General features: G+C 41.2%; 1 protein-coding gene across 3 annotated transcripts in view; it reads left to right on the forward strand.

Annotated features, from left to right (window-relative positions):
- GFOD2 (Gfo/Idh/MocA-like oxidoreductase domain containing 2) overlaps positions 1–14889 on the forward strand; it is a 65270-nt gene that overhangs the window by 19644 nt on the left and 30737 nt on the right. The window contains exons 2-3 of one of the 3 annotated variants that reach the window (XM_069085725.1): positions 500–574; positions 13090–13399. In XM_069085725.1, coding sequence (XP_068941826.1) covers positions 13141–13399 — 259 coding nt within the window. In that variant the 5' untranslated portion in view covers positions 500–574; positions 13090–13140. Of the gene's footprint in view, positions 1–499; positions 575–13089; positions 13437–14889 lie in introns of those variants that run through there. The other 2 variants (XM_069085723.1, XM_069085726.1) reach the window with 2 other exon arrangements.

Raw genomic sequence — 14889 nt, forward strand, 5'->3', positions numbered from 1 at the left:
CCATAGTATAGAGTCAGTAGCCCTGGATTTTGAGCCAGAGGACCTGGCTTCTGATCGCCCAGCTCTCCTGCTTTGGGCAGAGTCCCTTCACCTCTGTACTTCAGTGTTCTCATCTGTAGAGCAAGGACTTAGACTGGCTTTTTAGGGGTGTGATCCCGTACAAGACTGGAGCTGGAAGGATCTTTACAGCTCCTTTTGCAAATTTTGACTTTATAGATGAGAAAACTGAAGTCCAGAGAGGTTGATTTACAGAAGGTCCCGTAGCTAAGTCGGTGCCAGAGTGAGGGCCAGAACTCCAGCCTCCTACTGGCATTGTGTCCATTGTTCTATTTGTTACACAGTATGGAAGGCTCAAAACTCATTAGAATTTTCCATTCTTAATATCAGTTGGTATTGCTCATTTTGATTTTTGTGTGTCTCAAAACTATGCCTATTAGAGATTTGCATAATTGATGATTTGTGCACGTGACTTTTCTTTCTCCTCCATCCTTTTGCCCAGGTTTGAACCTACTGAATGCTGCTTTTGGAGCACACCAATGCAATGGTGTAGGGTCAGGGTCTCTTTTTTAATGAGGTGAGCTACACACTTTTCACAAGCTATTCATCTTTGAACCTCCTTTTCTTGAGTTTGGCAACACTGCTTACATTACAGGGATTTTGGAGTGATCCAATTTTGTTGTTCATTCACTCGTGTATGACTCTTTGTGACCCCCAAACCATGCTATTCATGGAGTTTTCTTGTCAATGATACTGGAGAAGTTTGCCATTTCCTTCCCCAGTGGATTAAGACAAACAATTTGCCCAGGGTCACAAGCTAGTAGGTATCTGAGTCTGGATTTGAATTCAGGTCCTCCTGACTCCAGGCCCAGTGCTCTATCAATTGAACCATGATCAAATAATCATGGATATAAAGTGCTTTGTAACCTTAAAGCAATGTGTGAATTTTGTCAGCAGCAGCAGCAGCTGTAACCTTTGTGTGACCCTTGAAGCATGCCTGTTGTGTGGGTAGCTCCAGCAGGCCTCCAGAGAGGGGCATCACTCCAGCTTTCTTTGTGGTCCATCAGCTGGTCTTCTCACCAGTTTCTTGGGTGCTCACCTAAAGAAGCTGTCCCCTAGGTCACCACAGTACACTCATCCTGCCAGGGCTAAGGCAGCTCCCCTAGTACTGTGGCACAGCTGCAGACAGTGACATTAAGTACCTTAAGCCTTTGCTTGTGGCCAGAATTTGGCTAGGAGATGATCAAAACAGTGATAAGGAGGGAAAAGCGTTTATTAAGCAGCTGCTCTGTGCCAGGAACTGTGCTAGGTGCTCCACAGATAGTCTCACTTGATCCTTACAACAACTATGGGAGGTGGGTGCTGCTATCATCTCCATTTTACAGATGAAGAAACCAAGGCAGAAGTGACTTGCTCAAGGTCATACAGCTAGTGTCTTGAGGCAGGATCTGAACTCAGGCCTTCCCTGACCCCAGGCCGCCCCCCATTCTATCCAGTGTAATGTGCCACCTCACTACTTTATAATGTGACTTAAAATATCAAAATAGGAAATCTTTGACTCTAGCCTCTGCTCTCACATCTTGAACCTTTCTTCCCCTCCCCTCCCTCTCTTCCCCTCTCCTTTCTTCCCCCTCCACACACACATTCACAGGACATAGGCATTCAACATACACTGTGACCACATCGTTTATTGACCATAGCACAAATGAAAGGAAAAATGTTAAATGCTCCTACTTGGAGCCTTCTGTTTAGTCATCTTGCCAGTCACTTCCCCCTCTCCCTTCCAGTTCTTTAGGTGTAGCTGGGGAATTCTCAGACCATATTTGCCCTCAAATTGTGGAAAGGGAATAAGGGACGTGGGATATTTGTCTGGTACTGCAGCCCCAGGTCACAGAGTACAGACAAGGGAAGGGAGGGGAAATGTGGAGCTCTAGGTCAATCCCACACACATACACAAAGCTGCCTGTCTCATTCAGGAATAAGAGTCTCCTGGTATTTCTGTTTTGGAATGTTGTTTCTAGCTTACTGTTGGTCTCTGGGGAAGTCTAAAGAAATTGGCTTCAAAGAAAGGAAAATTACTAATGTGTAAACTACTCTCCCAGACTATTCCTGTCAGTGAACATACCCATTTTCCTTTAAGTGAGTCCCATTGAAGGGAAATGGTGGTGGCAGGCAGGGTGTGGTGCTCCTAACCTTTTGGTGTGTCTGCTGCTTCCTAAGGGCTCAAGGGCTCAGGGTTTGACAGGCATGACTGGTGAAGATAGAACGCAGCTCTAGGTCTGCAGAGCTCAGGTAGGCTTAGGTGTATCAGGGGCGTAGACAGATGGTTTCTGTTTCCCAGAAAGATAGTCCTGGCAGTGGATTGGCCATGCTAAGAGGTTTTGATGGGCAGTTCTGGCTTGACTGCACAATCTACAGTTCTCTAGATAACACCTCAGACTCAGTGGCACACCCAGGGAGATAGATGCCTGACTAGTCTCCAAATACCATTTATTTACAGAGAAGTTTTGCTCAGTCTGTACCTTCAGATCTTCTCTGTTGGATTCCTTCCCTTCAAAGTTCACTTGTTCTCACCGCACCAGCCATCTCCTAGATTAGTTCTTAAATTGAAGGCACTTAAGGTCATGGAGCACTTTGGCAGTCTAGTGAAGCCTATGGACTCTTTCTGAGAATAATATTTTTATATTTATGAAATTAGATACACAGGATTATAGAGAAAAACAATTATGCTGAAATAAAATTATCAAAGTATTTTAAAAACAAGTTTACACACCCAAGATTAAGAGTCCCTATCATAAGGTGGCCAGGTGGCTCAGTGAGTAAGAGCACCAGCCCTAGTATCGGGATGACCTGGGGATCGAATCCTGGGCTCAGATACTTAGCACGACGCCCAGAAATAACTGGCCGTGTAACCTTGAGCAAGTTACTTAACCCCAATTGCTTTAAAAAAAAAAAAGAGTCCCTATCATAAATGCCAATGACTCCCCAAACCTGCTAGGATTGTTTAAAAAGTAAATTTACAGGTATTTTTTAGATTAAAAAAAAATAAAAAACAAAAAGTATCAATATTTTAGAACCTGTTAATAGATTCTAACATTTTTAGTAGGATGGGATTAATAATCTGATCAGGTAAGTTGTAAAGTCTATATATCACTAGCTTCTTGGGATTTCCTTTTCATTCCTGAAACTGTGCCTGGCATGTTGATTTGTGGTCAGCTGAGCACATTATCTACATGAATCTGGGCCTGAGTTCGATGCTGTTTCATCCACAGTGGGCACTTTCAAGGCTCCTGACCCATAAGCAGCATTATGAAAGATGGTCTCACAGAAAACAGTGCTTTTGGTAGCTGATAAAATGGCTTATGGTCATTTATTTTCGCCTAAAGAATGTCACAGTGCTCTTGTTGGTAATGTGGAAGGATTAGTGGTGCACCCCACCAAATTCCAATTCCTTACTCACGAGCAAAATTTGTTTTTTTATCAGACCTGTGGTTTCACTGGTATAAGGAATTCCAGGTGAAAAAACTCCTGCCAGTGTTCCAAAGCACCCTCTCTGCTATTTAAAGCCTTAAAGTTGCATAGGACACTGAGTGATTAAGTGACTTGCCAGGGTCCCAGGGTCAGAGGCAGGATTTAAACCCAGATCTTTCTGATTTCCAAGGCCAGTTCTTCATATAAGACACCATGCTACCTCTCTGATTTATTATTAATCTATCCACCCCTACACACAAATGCCATTTTGAATTTACAATATTTATGAATGGGTATAAATGATATTCTCCAAATATAAAAGTTTTCGTTATAGGATATAGATTACAGATTGGGCAAGCTAATCTTCTTCGTTTTACAAATGAAGATACTGAAGCCCAGAGAGGTTAAGCAACAAAGAAAGGCAATGCCTTCAGCTCTGTGTAGTTTTGTCTTTTTTTACTTTCTTCTGTTCTTCAGTCTCCTCTCAGTGATATAAGTTTAAACTCTGGGCCTATAAAGCAAAAATTTTAGAAAGGATTGTCTTATCCCTTGTTAGTGCCAAACTAAAATCTTCATTAGAGATGGGACCCTATTTTCATGAGCCCCCCTTTTATGTATAAAAAAGCGACGTGGATTAGATGATCTCTAGGTGCTCATTCAAGCAACCTCCCACTTTGAAGAAACAGCATTAGGCAGGTATAAGGTAACTTGCCTAAGATCTCCCAGCTAATAGATTATGGAATTGTAACTTCAACTAGACAGTTAACAAATGTGTCTTCTCTGTGTGACCTTTGGACAAAGCCCTTTGACTTTTATGGTCCCTAGTTCTCTGGTCTGATAAAATGAGATGGTATTTAAGGTCTAGTTGAACTCTTAATTCTAGAATTCCTTTTAACCCAGGGTTTTTTTTTTTTTTTGATACTGAGTTTTTCTATGATACCAGCCTGACCCTTCTACTTTGTGGATTAAGCATCAAAGTTGTTTTTTTTTTTTTTTGCCTTTTGGAGGGCAATTGGGGTTAAGTAACTTGCCCGAGGTTACAGGGCTAGTTTGTGTGTGTGTGTGTGTTTTAAGTGTCTTAGGCCGAAACCGAACTCGGGTCCTCCCAACTCTGGGGCCGGCACTGTACTCACTGCACCACCTAGCCATCCCAAGCATCAAAGTTTTAATGAGTTAGAATGATAGAAGGTATCCTGCCATTCTAGGAAGAATGGAATCTGTAAGTCCCAATTGCTAAATCAGAACCATTCTGATAGAGTAGGTGCCTAATAAATGTTGCTGGCTTGATTTAGGGTTGGTTATTATTGCCTCTAACCAGTGCCCATCTGTAAAGTAGCAATTGTCAAACCAGGTACAGTTCAATAGGGGAGGTGAGAGGAAATGAGTCAGTGTGTGTTCCTTTTGAAGCCACTAGAACCAGGGAGGGGCCAGCCCTCTGTCAACATTATTTTCTGCCTTTTCACAAGATGCTAAAGGGTAATGAATGGGAACATTTCCAGACAAGGGTTACTAAGTGACTATTCTTAAATATTTTGCTGATTTTATAACAACCAGTAACCACATTTAACTCCAAAAGTGTAAGATGTAGTAGAGCCCACCAAAGGCTATGCTTAGAAATGAGAGAAAAATCAAAATGGATAACTTAGCAGTTCCATATATTTTCTGTGTTCTTTTTTGAACCCTTTAGTTTTTATAAACTATTAGTGTAGCTGATTGCACCAAGGTAATTGTTTGTTCTTTCTTCCTGGCCAAGCAGCCTGAACAAATTCCATCTAAACTTGTGCCAAGGTGGGAGAGGAGGGCTGTGGTGGAACAGAACACATGGTCAAGCCAGCTTTTTTTGAGCGCCACCTGTGTGCCAGGCTTAGTGTTGGTACTATGAGTACAAATGCAAAATGAGGTAGTTTCTGCTCTTAGGGAATTGACATTCACCTTGGAGAGTGCTATGTGGAGAAAATATGGGATATTTATAAAAAGAAATACAAAGTTATTTCAGTGGGACATTAAAAAGGAAAACTTCTTGAAGGAGCTATAGCTTGAACAAACCTTGAAAGGAGCTAAGAGTTCCTGGGGCAGAGGTGAGGAAGGCAAGCATTCCCAGCCTGGGAGGCAACCTGTGCAAGGACAAGGAGACAGCCGTGAGCAGGGCAGATTGGCTTAAGGCTAGAGTTCCTGAGAGGGATGTGCAGTCACACTTCCCACGGAACAGGCACTGTGCTAAGGAAGCTGGTGCTGGAAGACAACATACAGATAGCTGTGTATAGGGTAAACTGGACATAGAAATAGCACTAGAATTAAGAGGGTCTGGAAAGACTTTCTGTAGAAGGTGGGATTTTAACTGAGACTGGAGGGAAGCCATGAGATGGAAATGAGAAAGAGAATTCCAGACATAGATCATGAAAGACTTTAAATACCAGAGGGATTTGTATTTGATTCTAGAGGTGGAGAGCCACTGAAGGTCCTTAAACATGGGAGAGATGTCAGACCTGCACTGTAGGCCTAAAGAGGAGAGAGGCTGGATTCAGGAAAACCAGTGAGGATATTGCAGTAGTCCAAATGAGAACTATGGTAATTGTGTGAGGAAAGCCCCCATGCTGACCTTTTTTTATGTGTCATGGCCCCTTTGGGCAGTCTTGTCAAGCCTATAGACTCTTAGAGTAATATTTCTAAATTATGAAATATATAGGAATACAAAAAACCAATTATATTGAATACAGTTATCAAAATATTAGTGGTAGTGATAGTAGGAATAGAAACTGGACTTCATTGTTACAGGAAACTCTCTTTTCCATCGCAGATAAGGACCTTCTCTGCAACATATAGTCTCTTAAAAAATATTTATTTTTAACATTAATTTAAAAAAATTTTGAGTTCTCAATTTTCTCTTCTGCCCCTGTTCCCACTGAGAAGGCAAGAAATGTGGTATCAATTATACATTTGTAACATATATAGTCTTAGAGGGTTGCTCAGAGCACTGAGAGGTTAAGTGACTGGCCCACGGGTCATCTAGTCCAGTCTGTGTCAGAGGCAGTGCATGAATGAGTCTTTCTAGATCCAAGGTCAGCTCTCTGATCACTGGATCAGGGCTGCCTCTCACAGGGCTCCCATCTTCCTTCACAGAACATCTCTTTTCAGTCATAGGAACATTCATCAGGAGATGAATCATCAGGAGAACTCCCTTCCACCACCAAAAGACTTATCACTTTTCCTCCCTTTTCCATCATTACCCACTCCTTACTCTCTCCCCTGAAGGTATTTCTTTTCCTGAGAACCACAGAGGTCACCCTAACTTCATTGCTAGCCCTCAGTTTACCTGGGGGAACATAACACATTCATTTCTTTCCTCTTCTCTTTGTTCCTTACATATACCCTCCCATTTTGTAATTTAGATGCATAAAGCATATTGATTTATCTACGGGAAGGATGTTGCCCAGTTTTGTACACAGTGGCCCAGGCCTGCCTCCATCATTACATATACCTGACTTCTGCCTTCACTCCATACAAATAAAGTCTTTTTCTGGTCCCTCAGATAAAGGCCTCATTTCTAAGACATAGAGAACTAAGTCAAATTTATAAAAATAAGAGCCATTTCTTGGGTGAACTTTACTCTCATTGAATTTGGCTTAAGGAGGGAATAACATACACACTCAATTGGGTATCTTAACCTATAGGAAAGTAGGGGGGAAGGGGATAAGAGGGGAGATGATAGAAGGGAGGGCAGATTGGGGGAGAGGGTAGAAGCACATACGCTTGAAAAGTAACAGGATCAAAGTGGAAAATAGAATAAGTGAGGGGCGGGATAGGATGGAGGGAAATATAGTCTTTCACAATATAACTACTATGGAAACGTTTTGCATAACTACAAATGTACATCCTATATTGAATTGCTTATCTTCCCAGTGTGGGTGGGTGAGGAGGAAAGACAGGAAAGAATCTGGAAATCAAAGTTTTAAAAGCAAATGTTTAAAAAAAATTGGGTTTTTTTACATGCAGCTGGGAAATAAGATATACAGACATTGGAGTATAGAAATCCATCTTGCCCTACAAGAAAGTTGGGGGGGGGGAATGGGGGAGGATATAAAAGAGAGCAGATTGGGGGAAGGGGTACTCAGTAGACTTGCTGTCTTGGGGTAGGGGTAGGGGAAAGATGGGGAGAAAATTTGTAACTCAAAATCTTGTGGAAATGAATGTTAAAAATTAAAAATAAATTAAAAAAAATAAAAATGAACTATTGACCAGAAAAAAATAAATGAGAGCCATTCCCTAATTGATAAATGATGAAAAGATATGAACAGTTTTTAGATGAAGTAATCAAAGTTATCTATAGCCATATGAAAAAATACTCTCACAATTGATTGGAAAAATGCAAATTAAAGCAATTCTGAGGTACTACCTATTAGATTGGGTAATAGGACAGAAGAGGAAAATGACAAATGTTGGAGGAGATGTGGAAAATGAGACATTAATGCAATGGTGGAATTGTGAACTGATTCAGTCATTCTGTAGAGCATTTTGGAACTATAAAATGGCTATAAAACCATGCACACACTTTGACCTAGCAATACCACTACTAGGTCTGTATCCCAAAAGAGATAAAAAAAAGAAACCCAAAAGGAAAAGGACCTACATGTACAAAAATATTTATAGTACCTCTTTTCTAGTGGCAAAGAATTGGAATTTGAGGGGATGCTCATGAGTTGGGGAATGTCTGAACAAATTGTGGCATGTGATTATGATGGAATACTATTGTGGTATAAGAAATGGTGCTCTCAGAAAAACCTTGGAAAGACATGAGCTAATGCAAAGTGAGATGTACTGAGTACATAGTAATAGCAATACTGTATGATGATCAGCTGTGAATCTGCTTAGCTATTCTCAGCAATACAGTGACCCAAGACAACTCAAAAGGACTTATAATGAAAACTACTGTCCATCCCCAGAGAAAGGACTGATCTTATTTGAATACAGACTGAAGCATACTTTTTTTTTGCTTTTTAGTGGGGAGGGAGTGCTATTTGTGGTTAAGTGACTTGCCTAAGGTCACTTGGGTAGTAAGTGTTGAATGTTTGAGGCCGGATTTGAACTCAGGTCCTCTTGACTCCAGAGCCAGTGCTCTGTTCACTACACCACCTAGCTGCCTGAAGCATACTTTTTTTTTTTTTAAAGCAATCGGGGTTAAGTAACTTGCTCAAGGTTACACGGCCGGTTTTTTTTTTCTGGGTGTGGTGCTGAATATCTGAGCCCGGATTTGATCCAGGTCATCCCGACACTGGAGCCGGTGCTCTTACTCGCTGAGCCACCTGGCCGCCCCTAAACAATTGGGGTTAAGTAACTTGCTCAAGGTTACATGGCCAGGTGTTTCTGGGTGGGTGCTAAGTGTCAGAGCCCCGGATTCGATCTCCAGGTCTTCTCAACACTGGAGCCAGTGCTCTTACTCATTGTGCTACCTGACCGCCCCGAAGCATACTTTTTAAACTTTATTTTTCTTGAGTTTTTTTTTGTTTTTGTTTTCTTTCATAACATGACTAATATGGAAAATGTTTTTCATGTCTATACAAGTATAACCTATATCAAATTGCTTGCCTTCAGAGGAGGGGGGTGGGTATTGCAGAGTGCGGAAGGGAGAGATTTGGGAATTCAAAGTTTTAAAAATGAGTGTTAAAAATAGTTTTTACATATAACTGGAAGAAAAGAAAATACTAAATAAAATTTTAATAGCAAAAACCTCATTAAGAATGACTACTTTTGGGGCGGCTAGGTAGCGCAGTGAATAGAGCACCAGCCCTGAAGTCAGGAGGACCTGAGTTCAAATTCGGCCTCAGACACTTAACACCAAGCTGGCTGCGTGCCCTTGGGCAAGTTATTTAACCCCAATTGCCCTACCTTCCCCCCTCCAAAAAGCAAAAAAATTAAATCTTTAAGAAGGAGGAAAGGCAGTTGAGTAAAAGGGGGAAAGTATAGAGCTATAGGGTTCAACTCTGAGAAGCCAAAAATGACATCAAATGACGGAATCTTAGTTTTGGAAGGGATCTAAGAGGCAGTGTGATACAGTAGAAAGAGTATTAGATTTGGAATCGGAGGATTTGGGTTCAAATTCTGAATCTGCCATTTATAACTTGGGCAGATCACTTAAGTTCTCTGGGCTTCTATCCTCATCTGTAAAATGAGGGGACTGCACTTTTGACAGCCCTTCTACCTCTAAAGTTATTAATATTTAGCCCTCTGAATATATCTGACAGTGATCTTCTAGCTTTCACTTGTAGATCTCTAGTGATGGTGAGCTCACTACCTCCTGTGTACAGTACTAATTTTTAGGAAGTTTTCAAATTATACTTTTCTGTAACTTATAGCCAAATTCTGCCCTGTGGTTTTGCCTTTAAGGACAAAAACTTAATAACTAATAACAATACCTTTTTTTCTGGATTATCATGTTCATAGATATTTAACAACTACAAAATTGAGTTAACATTTTACTTATCCTTGGATTAGATGATTCTTAATATTCAGTTTCCTAGAATACCTATAAAGTCACCAAAAAAGACTTTTTGGGAAAAGATCAAATAAGAGAGCTAGGACCACCCAGGAATGCAGTAATGATAATGGATAAGAGAAGGCACTATTCATTTTTAAAATTTTGCTTCTGACTCTGCCAAGAGAAATGACAGAACAAAAATGGTTAATAGAGTCAAAACCTAACATAAGTAAGGATGTAGTAAGAGAGTACCTGGCAGCTGTGAATTCAAGTCAGCCAGCTATCAGCAAGCATTCCTGAGTGCCTCCTGTGTGCTAGGCCTGTGCTAAGCACTGTGGAGGACTGATCAGAATGCTGAACCACTGCCTGTGATCTCCGAGAGATCATGGTGAATAGGAGAGGTATGATAGGACTGGAAAAGTAAAGTGTCCTGACACTCAAAAAGAGAAGAGAGTGGAATCCATAAACAGTAGCCTGGTATTCCGAGGAAAATATAGCCATTCTAGATCCCTTAAAAAAAAAAAATGTTGGTTTTTTTGGTTAAACTTTACATTCTGAGTTTGTTTCCCTCCCTCCCAACTCTGAAGGCCAACATTTGATATACCTATGTATCTGGACCATCCAATACATACTTGTGTATATCACTTTTTTTTTTCCTTTTGGAGAGCAATTGGGGTTAAGTAACTTGCCCAAGGTTACACCGCTAGTTTTTTTTGTGTGGGTGTTAAGTGTCTGAGGCCGGAACTGAACTTGGGTCCTCCTGACTCCGGGGCCGCGCTTTACTCACTGCACCACCTAGCCGCCCCAATGTATATATCACTTCTTGCTCTGGAGGTAATTTTGCTGATCTTGCTCTGGAGGAACATTTTCCTTCATAAGTCCTTTGTAGTTAATGTGAATTATCATATTACTCCTTCCCAGTTACTCTTTGAACAGTATTGATGTGACTGTATCCAAATTCTCTTGGCTCTGCTCCTTTCACTCTGCTTTATTTCATGCTTCTTTTTTTTTTTTTTTTTGGCTTTTTGGAGGGGAGAAGGCAGGGCAATTGGGGTTAAGTGACTTGCCCAAGGTCACACGGCTAGTAAGTGTTAAATATCTGAGGCCAAATTTGAACTCACATCCTCCTGACTCCAGGGCCCGTGCTCTACTCACTGTGACACCTAGACACCTCTATTTCATGCTTTTCTAAAACCAACCTTCTCATCATTTCTTACAGCAGAGTAGTATTCTCTCACAATCATATGCCACAGCTTATTAATTTTCTCCTGTCATTTTAGCCAGTCTGATAGGTGGGAGATGATACCTCAAAATTGTTTTAATTTGCATTTCTCTAATCAATAATGATTTAGAGTATTTTTTCATATATATATATATATATGTAGCTTTGATTTCTTCTTCCAAAAACTGTCAGTTCATAATGGTCTTTGACCATTTATCAATTAAGGAATGATTCATATTCTTAAAAAGTTTACTCAGTTCTCTATATATTTGAAATATGAGGCTTTTATCAAAGAAACTGACTATAATTTATCAGCAGTAAATAGGTTTATTGCAGGCCAGTGTCATTTTCTTTTATGACAGGGTACTAGACTAGCAGAGACTGGATTTACACCAAGATTGCAGGTTGGGTCAGCATTAGGAAAAATATAAAGATAATAGACCATGTTGATAACAAAACTAATAAAAATCATATTGCATCAATAGATGCAGAAAGAACCTTTGACATGGTACGTTTATTTGTGTTAAAGACATTAGAAAGCTTAGACAGAAATGGATTTTTCCTTAATATATTAAAAAATGTCTAATAAAGCCCAAGAATTAGCATTATTCAAAGTGGAGTCCCTGATTAGAATAGCAGTAGGGGAAAAAGCTGCTTGGCAGTATGGAAAATAGTAACGAGAATTACAACAGAAAAGTTTTGCAACCTTGGTGTCATCCTTGCCCCCTTGCTCTCTCTTGCCCCACATATCTAATCAGTTGCCAAATCTAGTTTTATACCTTTGCATCATCTTCTGTGTTATTTCTACCTATCTATTCTTTCCCCCATGGTCTTTATCCCCTCTTACTTGGGTTACTGCAGTAGCCTTCTAACTGGTCTCCTTGCTCAAGTTTCTCCCCACCACAGTCCATCCTCCCCTGAGCTGCTAAGGTTGCTTTTCTAAAGCATTGGTCTTACTTAATTAACTCCCTGCTCATTGAGCTCCAGAGGTGCCTTGTTACTTCCAAGATCAAATAAAAGCTCTTTAGTTAGTTATGTAAAGCTCTTCTGATCCTGGGCCCTTCATAAGCCTCCAGTCTCCATACATGGTATTCTCTGTCACAGACTTCCTGATGTAGCAGTACTGGCCCACTTAAACACTCATCTCGATTCTGTGCCTGGATGCCAGTGATCCCTCTGGCCCTTGGATGCTCTGTCCCTCTCACCTCCCCCTGCTGTCTGCCCTGATTTCCTTTAGGATTCAGCTCAAATCCAGTCAAGCTTAAAGAGGCCCTTCCCAGCCCCCTAGCTGCTACTGCTCTGCCCTTTCAAATTGTCTTCTCTCTCCTCTGTTTCTGTCTTGTATGTACTTAATTATTTATGTTGTCTCTCCATTAGCATGGGCACTTTTTAAAGATAGGTGCCACATGCTTGCCTTTCTCTGTATCTGCATGGCACAGCGCCAGACACATAAATAAATAATAGCAATAACTAGGATCTTTGAGTGTTTTAAAGTTTGCAGATGTTCTCAAAACAGCCTTAGGATTGGGATACAGGTACTATTATTATTCCTCATTTTACAAATGAGAAAACTGAGGCAGGCAGAAGGTCAGTCATACAGTAAGCTTGAGATCACATTTGAACCCAAGTCCAAGGCTCTGTCCACTGCCTCTTTGCTGCTAGTGGTAAATACTTAATACATTTTTTGTTGCCTAATTGTAGTGGTGAGAGCCATAGACTGGATCCTATCTGAGCTGTCTGTGTGACTGGGGCAAGTCACTTTACCTATTGGGGCCTTAGTTTCCATATGTATAATTGCGATGGTCTCTAAATTGCCTTCTAGCTCTAAATCCTATGAACTAATACCATTGATTCTCGGAGTCAGAAAATAGCTGCTGATAATTGTCTTTTCTGCTAATCACAAGGTATGACACTCTTGCTGTTTTAGGAGACATCCTTGATCTGCGAGCATGAGGAATGAGGCCCTAGTGAAGCCAGGATGAAGCTGCTCCCAGGAGTCGGAGTCTTTGGGACTGGCAGCTCTGCTCGGGTTCTGGTCCCGCTGCTGAGAGCTGAAGGCTTCACCATTGAGGCTCTGTGGGGCAAGACTGAGGAGGAGGCCAAGCAGCTTGCTGAAGAAATGAGCATTTCCTTCTACACCAGCCGCACAGACGATGTCTTGCTGCACCAGGACGTGGATCTGGTTTGCATCAACATCCCCCCTCCACTCACTCGGCAGATAGCTGTGAAAGCTCTAGGTACAGTGAGATTTATCCATCAGGCCACAAAAAAAGGGTAGATTGGTTTTAATTCTTTCTTTTTCCATGATTGAAACATTACCAGACACCTTAATGGGTATATGTATAGATTGTCAAGCAGCAGGCCCTTTTTTCCTTCTCAATCCAAAATGTTCAATGGTGGTAACATCTATGCTTACAGAGGTCTTCAAGGTTACAAACCATTTGCCTGAAAGTAACCTTGTCAGACACCCTAGGTAGTACTAGTATTGTTTATCCCTGTTTTATAGATTAGGAAGCTGAGATGCAAAGAAATTAAGTGGCATGTAATGAGGAGGTATTGGCTGGATTTTAAAGCTGAGTCTCCTCATTCCAATTCGGCATTCTTTCCCCTACCTTTCAGTAAATGTGATGATGTAAGTGAGCCAGTGATCCAGAACATATCATCCTGGGGTATATCAGGATGGTATAAGAACTTAAGTTGCATTTCTGCCTTTTAGAAGGGCGCCATTGCTTGAAGTAAGTACATTTGTTCTGCCACTAAAGTCCTGGGCTAAAGAATGTTCATGAGAAAACATCCCCCCTCGATGTGGCTCTGCCCTATAGGTCAGAGAATCCCTATTCTCTCTGACTTCATGGAGTCTCAGAGTGGGAAGTGACCTTAGAGTTAATTAAGTCCTAAGATCACATATACCTAGGAAGTGGCAATGCGGGGAGGAGGGGTGGGAGTAGAACTGAGATCTAGAAGAGATCTCAGAGGCCTCTCCTAGGATTTAACTTTTTTAAATAAGATTCTGTTTTATTTTCTGGTTCAAATTCTCTTCCCCCCCTCCCAGTCTCTTCCTCCCTCTCCACCCTCCTCCTTCATCAAGAAATGGGAAGAATAAAGCCCATTACAAAAACATATAGGCAACATTTACCCTGTCTAGAAAAAGCACCCAAAACTATGAGCCTCAGTCTACCCTTTGAACCCTCACCTCTCTCCCTGGAGCAGGAGGAGCGTGACCCCATTTGGGATTTTCTTGGCCAAAATACTGGAGTGGTTTGCCATCTCCTCCAATTCATTTTACAGATGAGAAACTGAAGCCAGCAGGTTGAAGTGACTTGCCCAGGGCTATATGGGTAGTTAAGTATCTGGGGCCAGATTTGAACTCCAGAGGATCAGTCTTCCTGATTTCAAGCCCTATCCAAGCTCTATCCCTCATCCACCTAGGTGCCCAAGGACTGGGGAAAGGAAAGGGAAAACGTGGTCTTTGTCCTCAAGGAGTTCACATTCCAACAGGGAAAACAAAATGCAAATAACTGTACAGATAGCATATATATGTATGTGCATATTTGCATGTGTATACACCACACATAGTTTATCTCAACTTTGAGATTCTGCACAACTGTGCTTTTAGCCATTTTGTTATCCTACTTCTGATTACTACTCCATATTACTGAATTCAGTGGCTTGATGGCTGGTAATCATTATCATAGTTGGTACATATGTATTTCCATTTTAGAAACTG

The sequence above is a fragment of the Petaurus breviceps genome, unplaced genomic scaffold (assembly GCF_028583685.1).
Source record: "Petaurus breviceps papuanus isolate PSGF00001 unplaced genomic scaffold, PetGlider_PUasm1.0 176, whole genome shotgun sequence".
In the NCBI taxonomy this organism is placed as follows: Eukaryota; Metazoa; Chordata; class Mammalia; order Diprotodontia; family Petauridae; genus Petaurus; species Petaurus breviceps.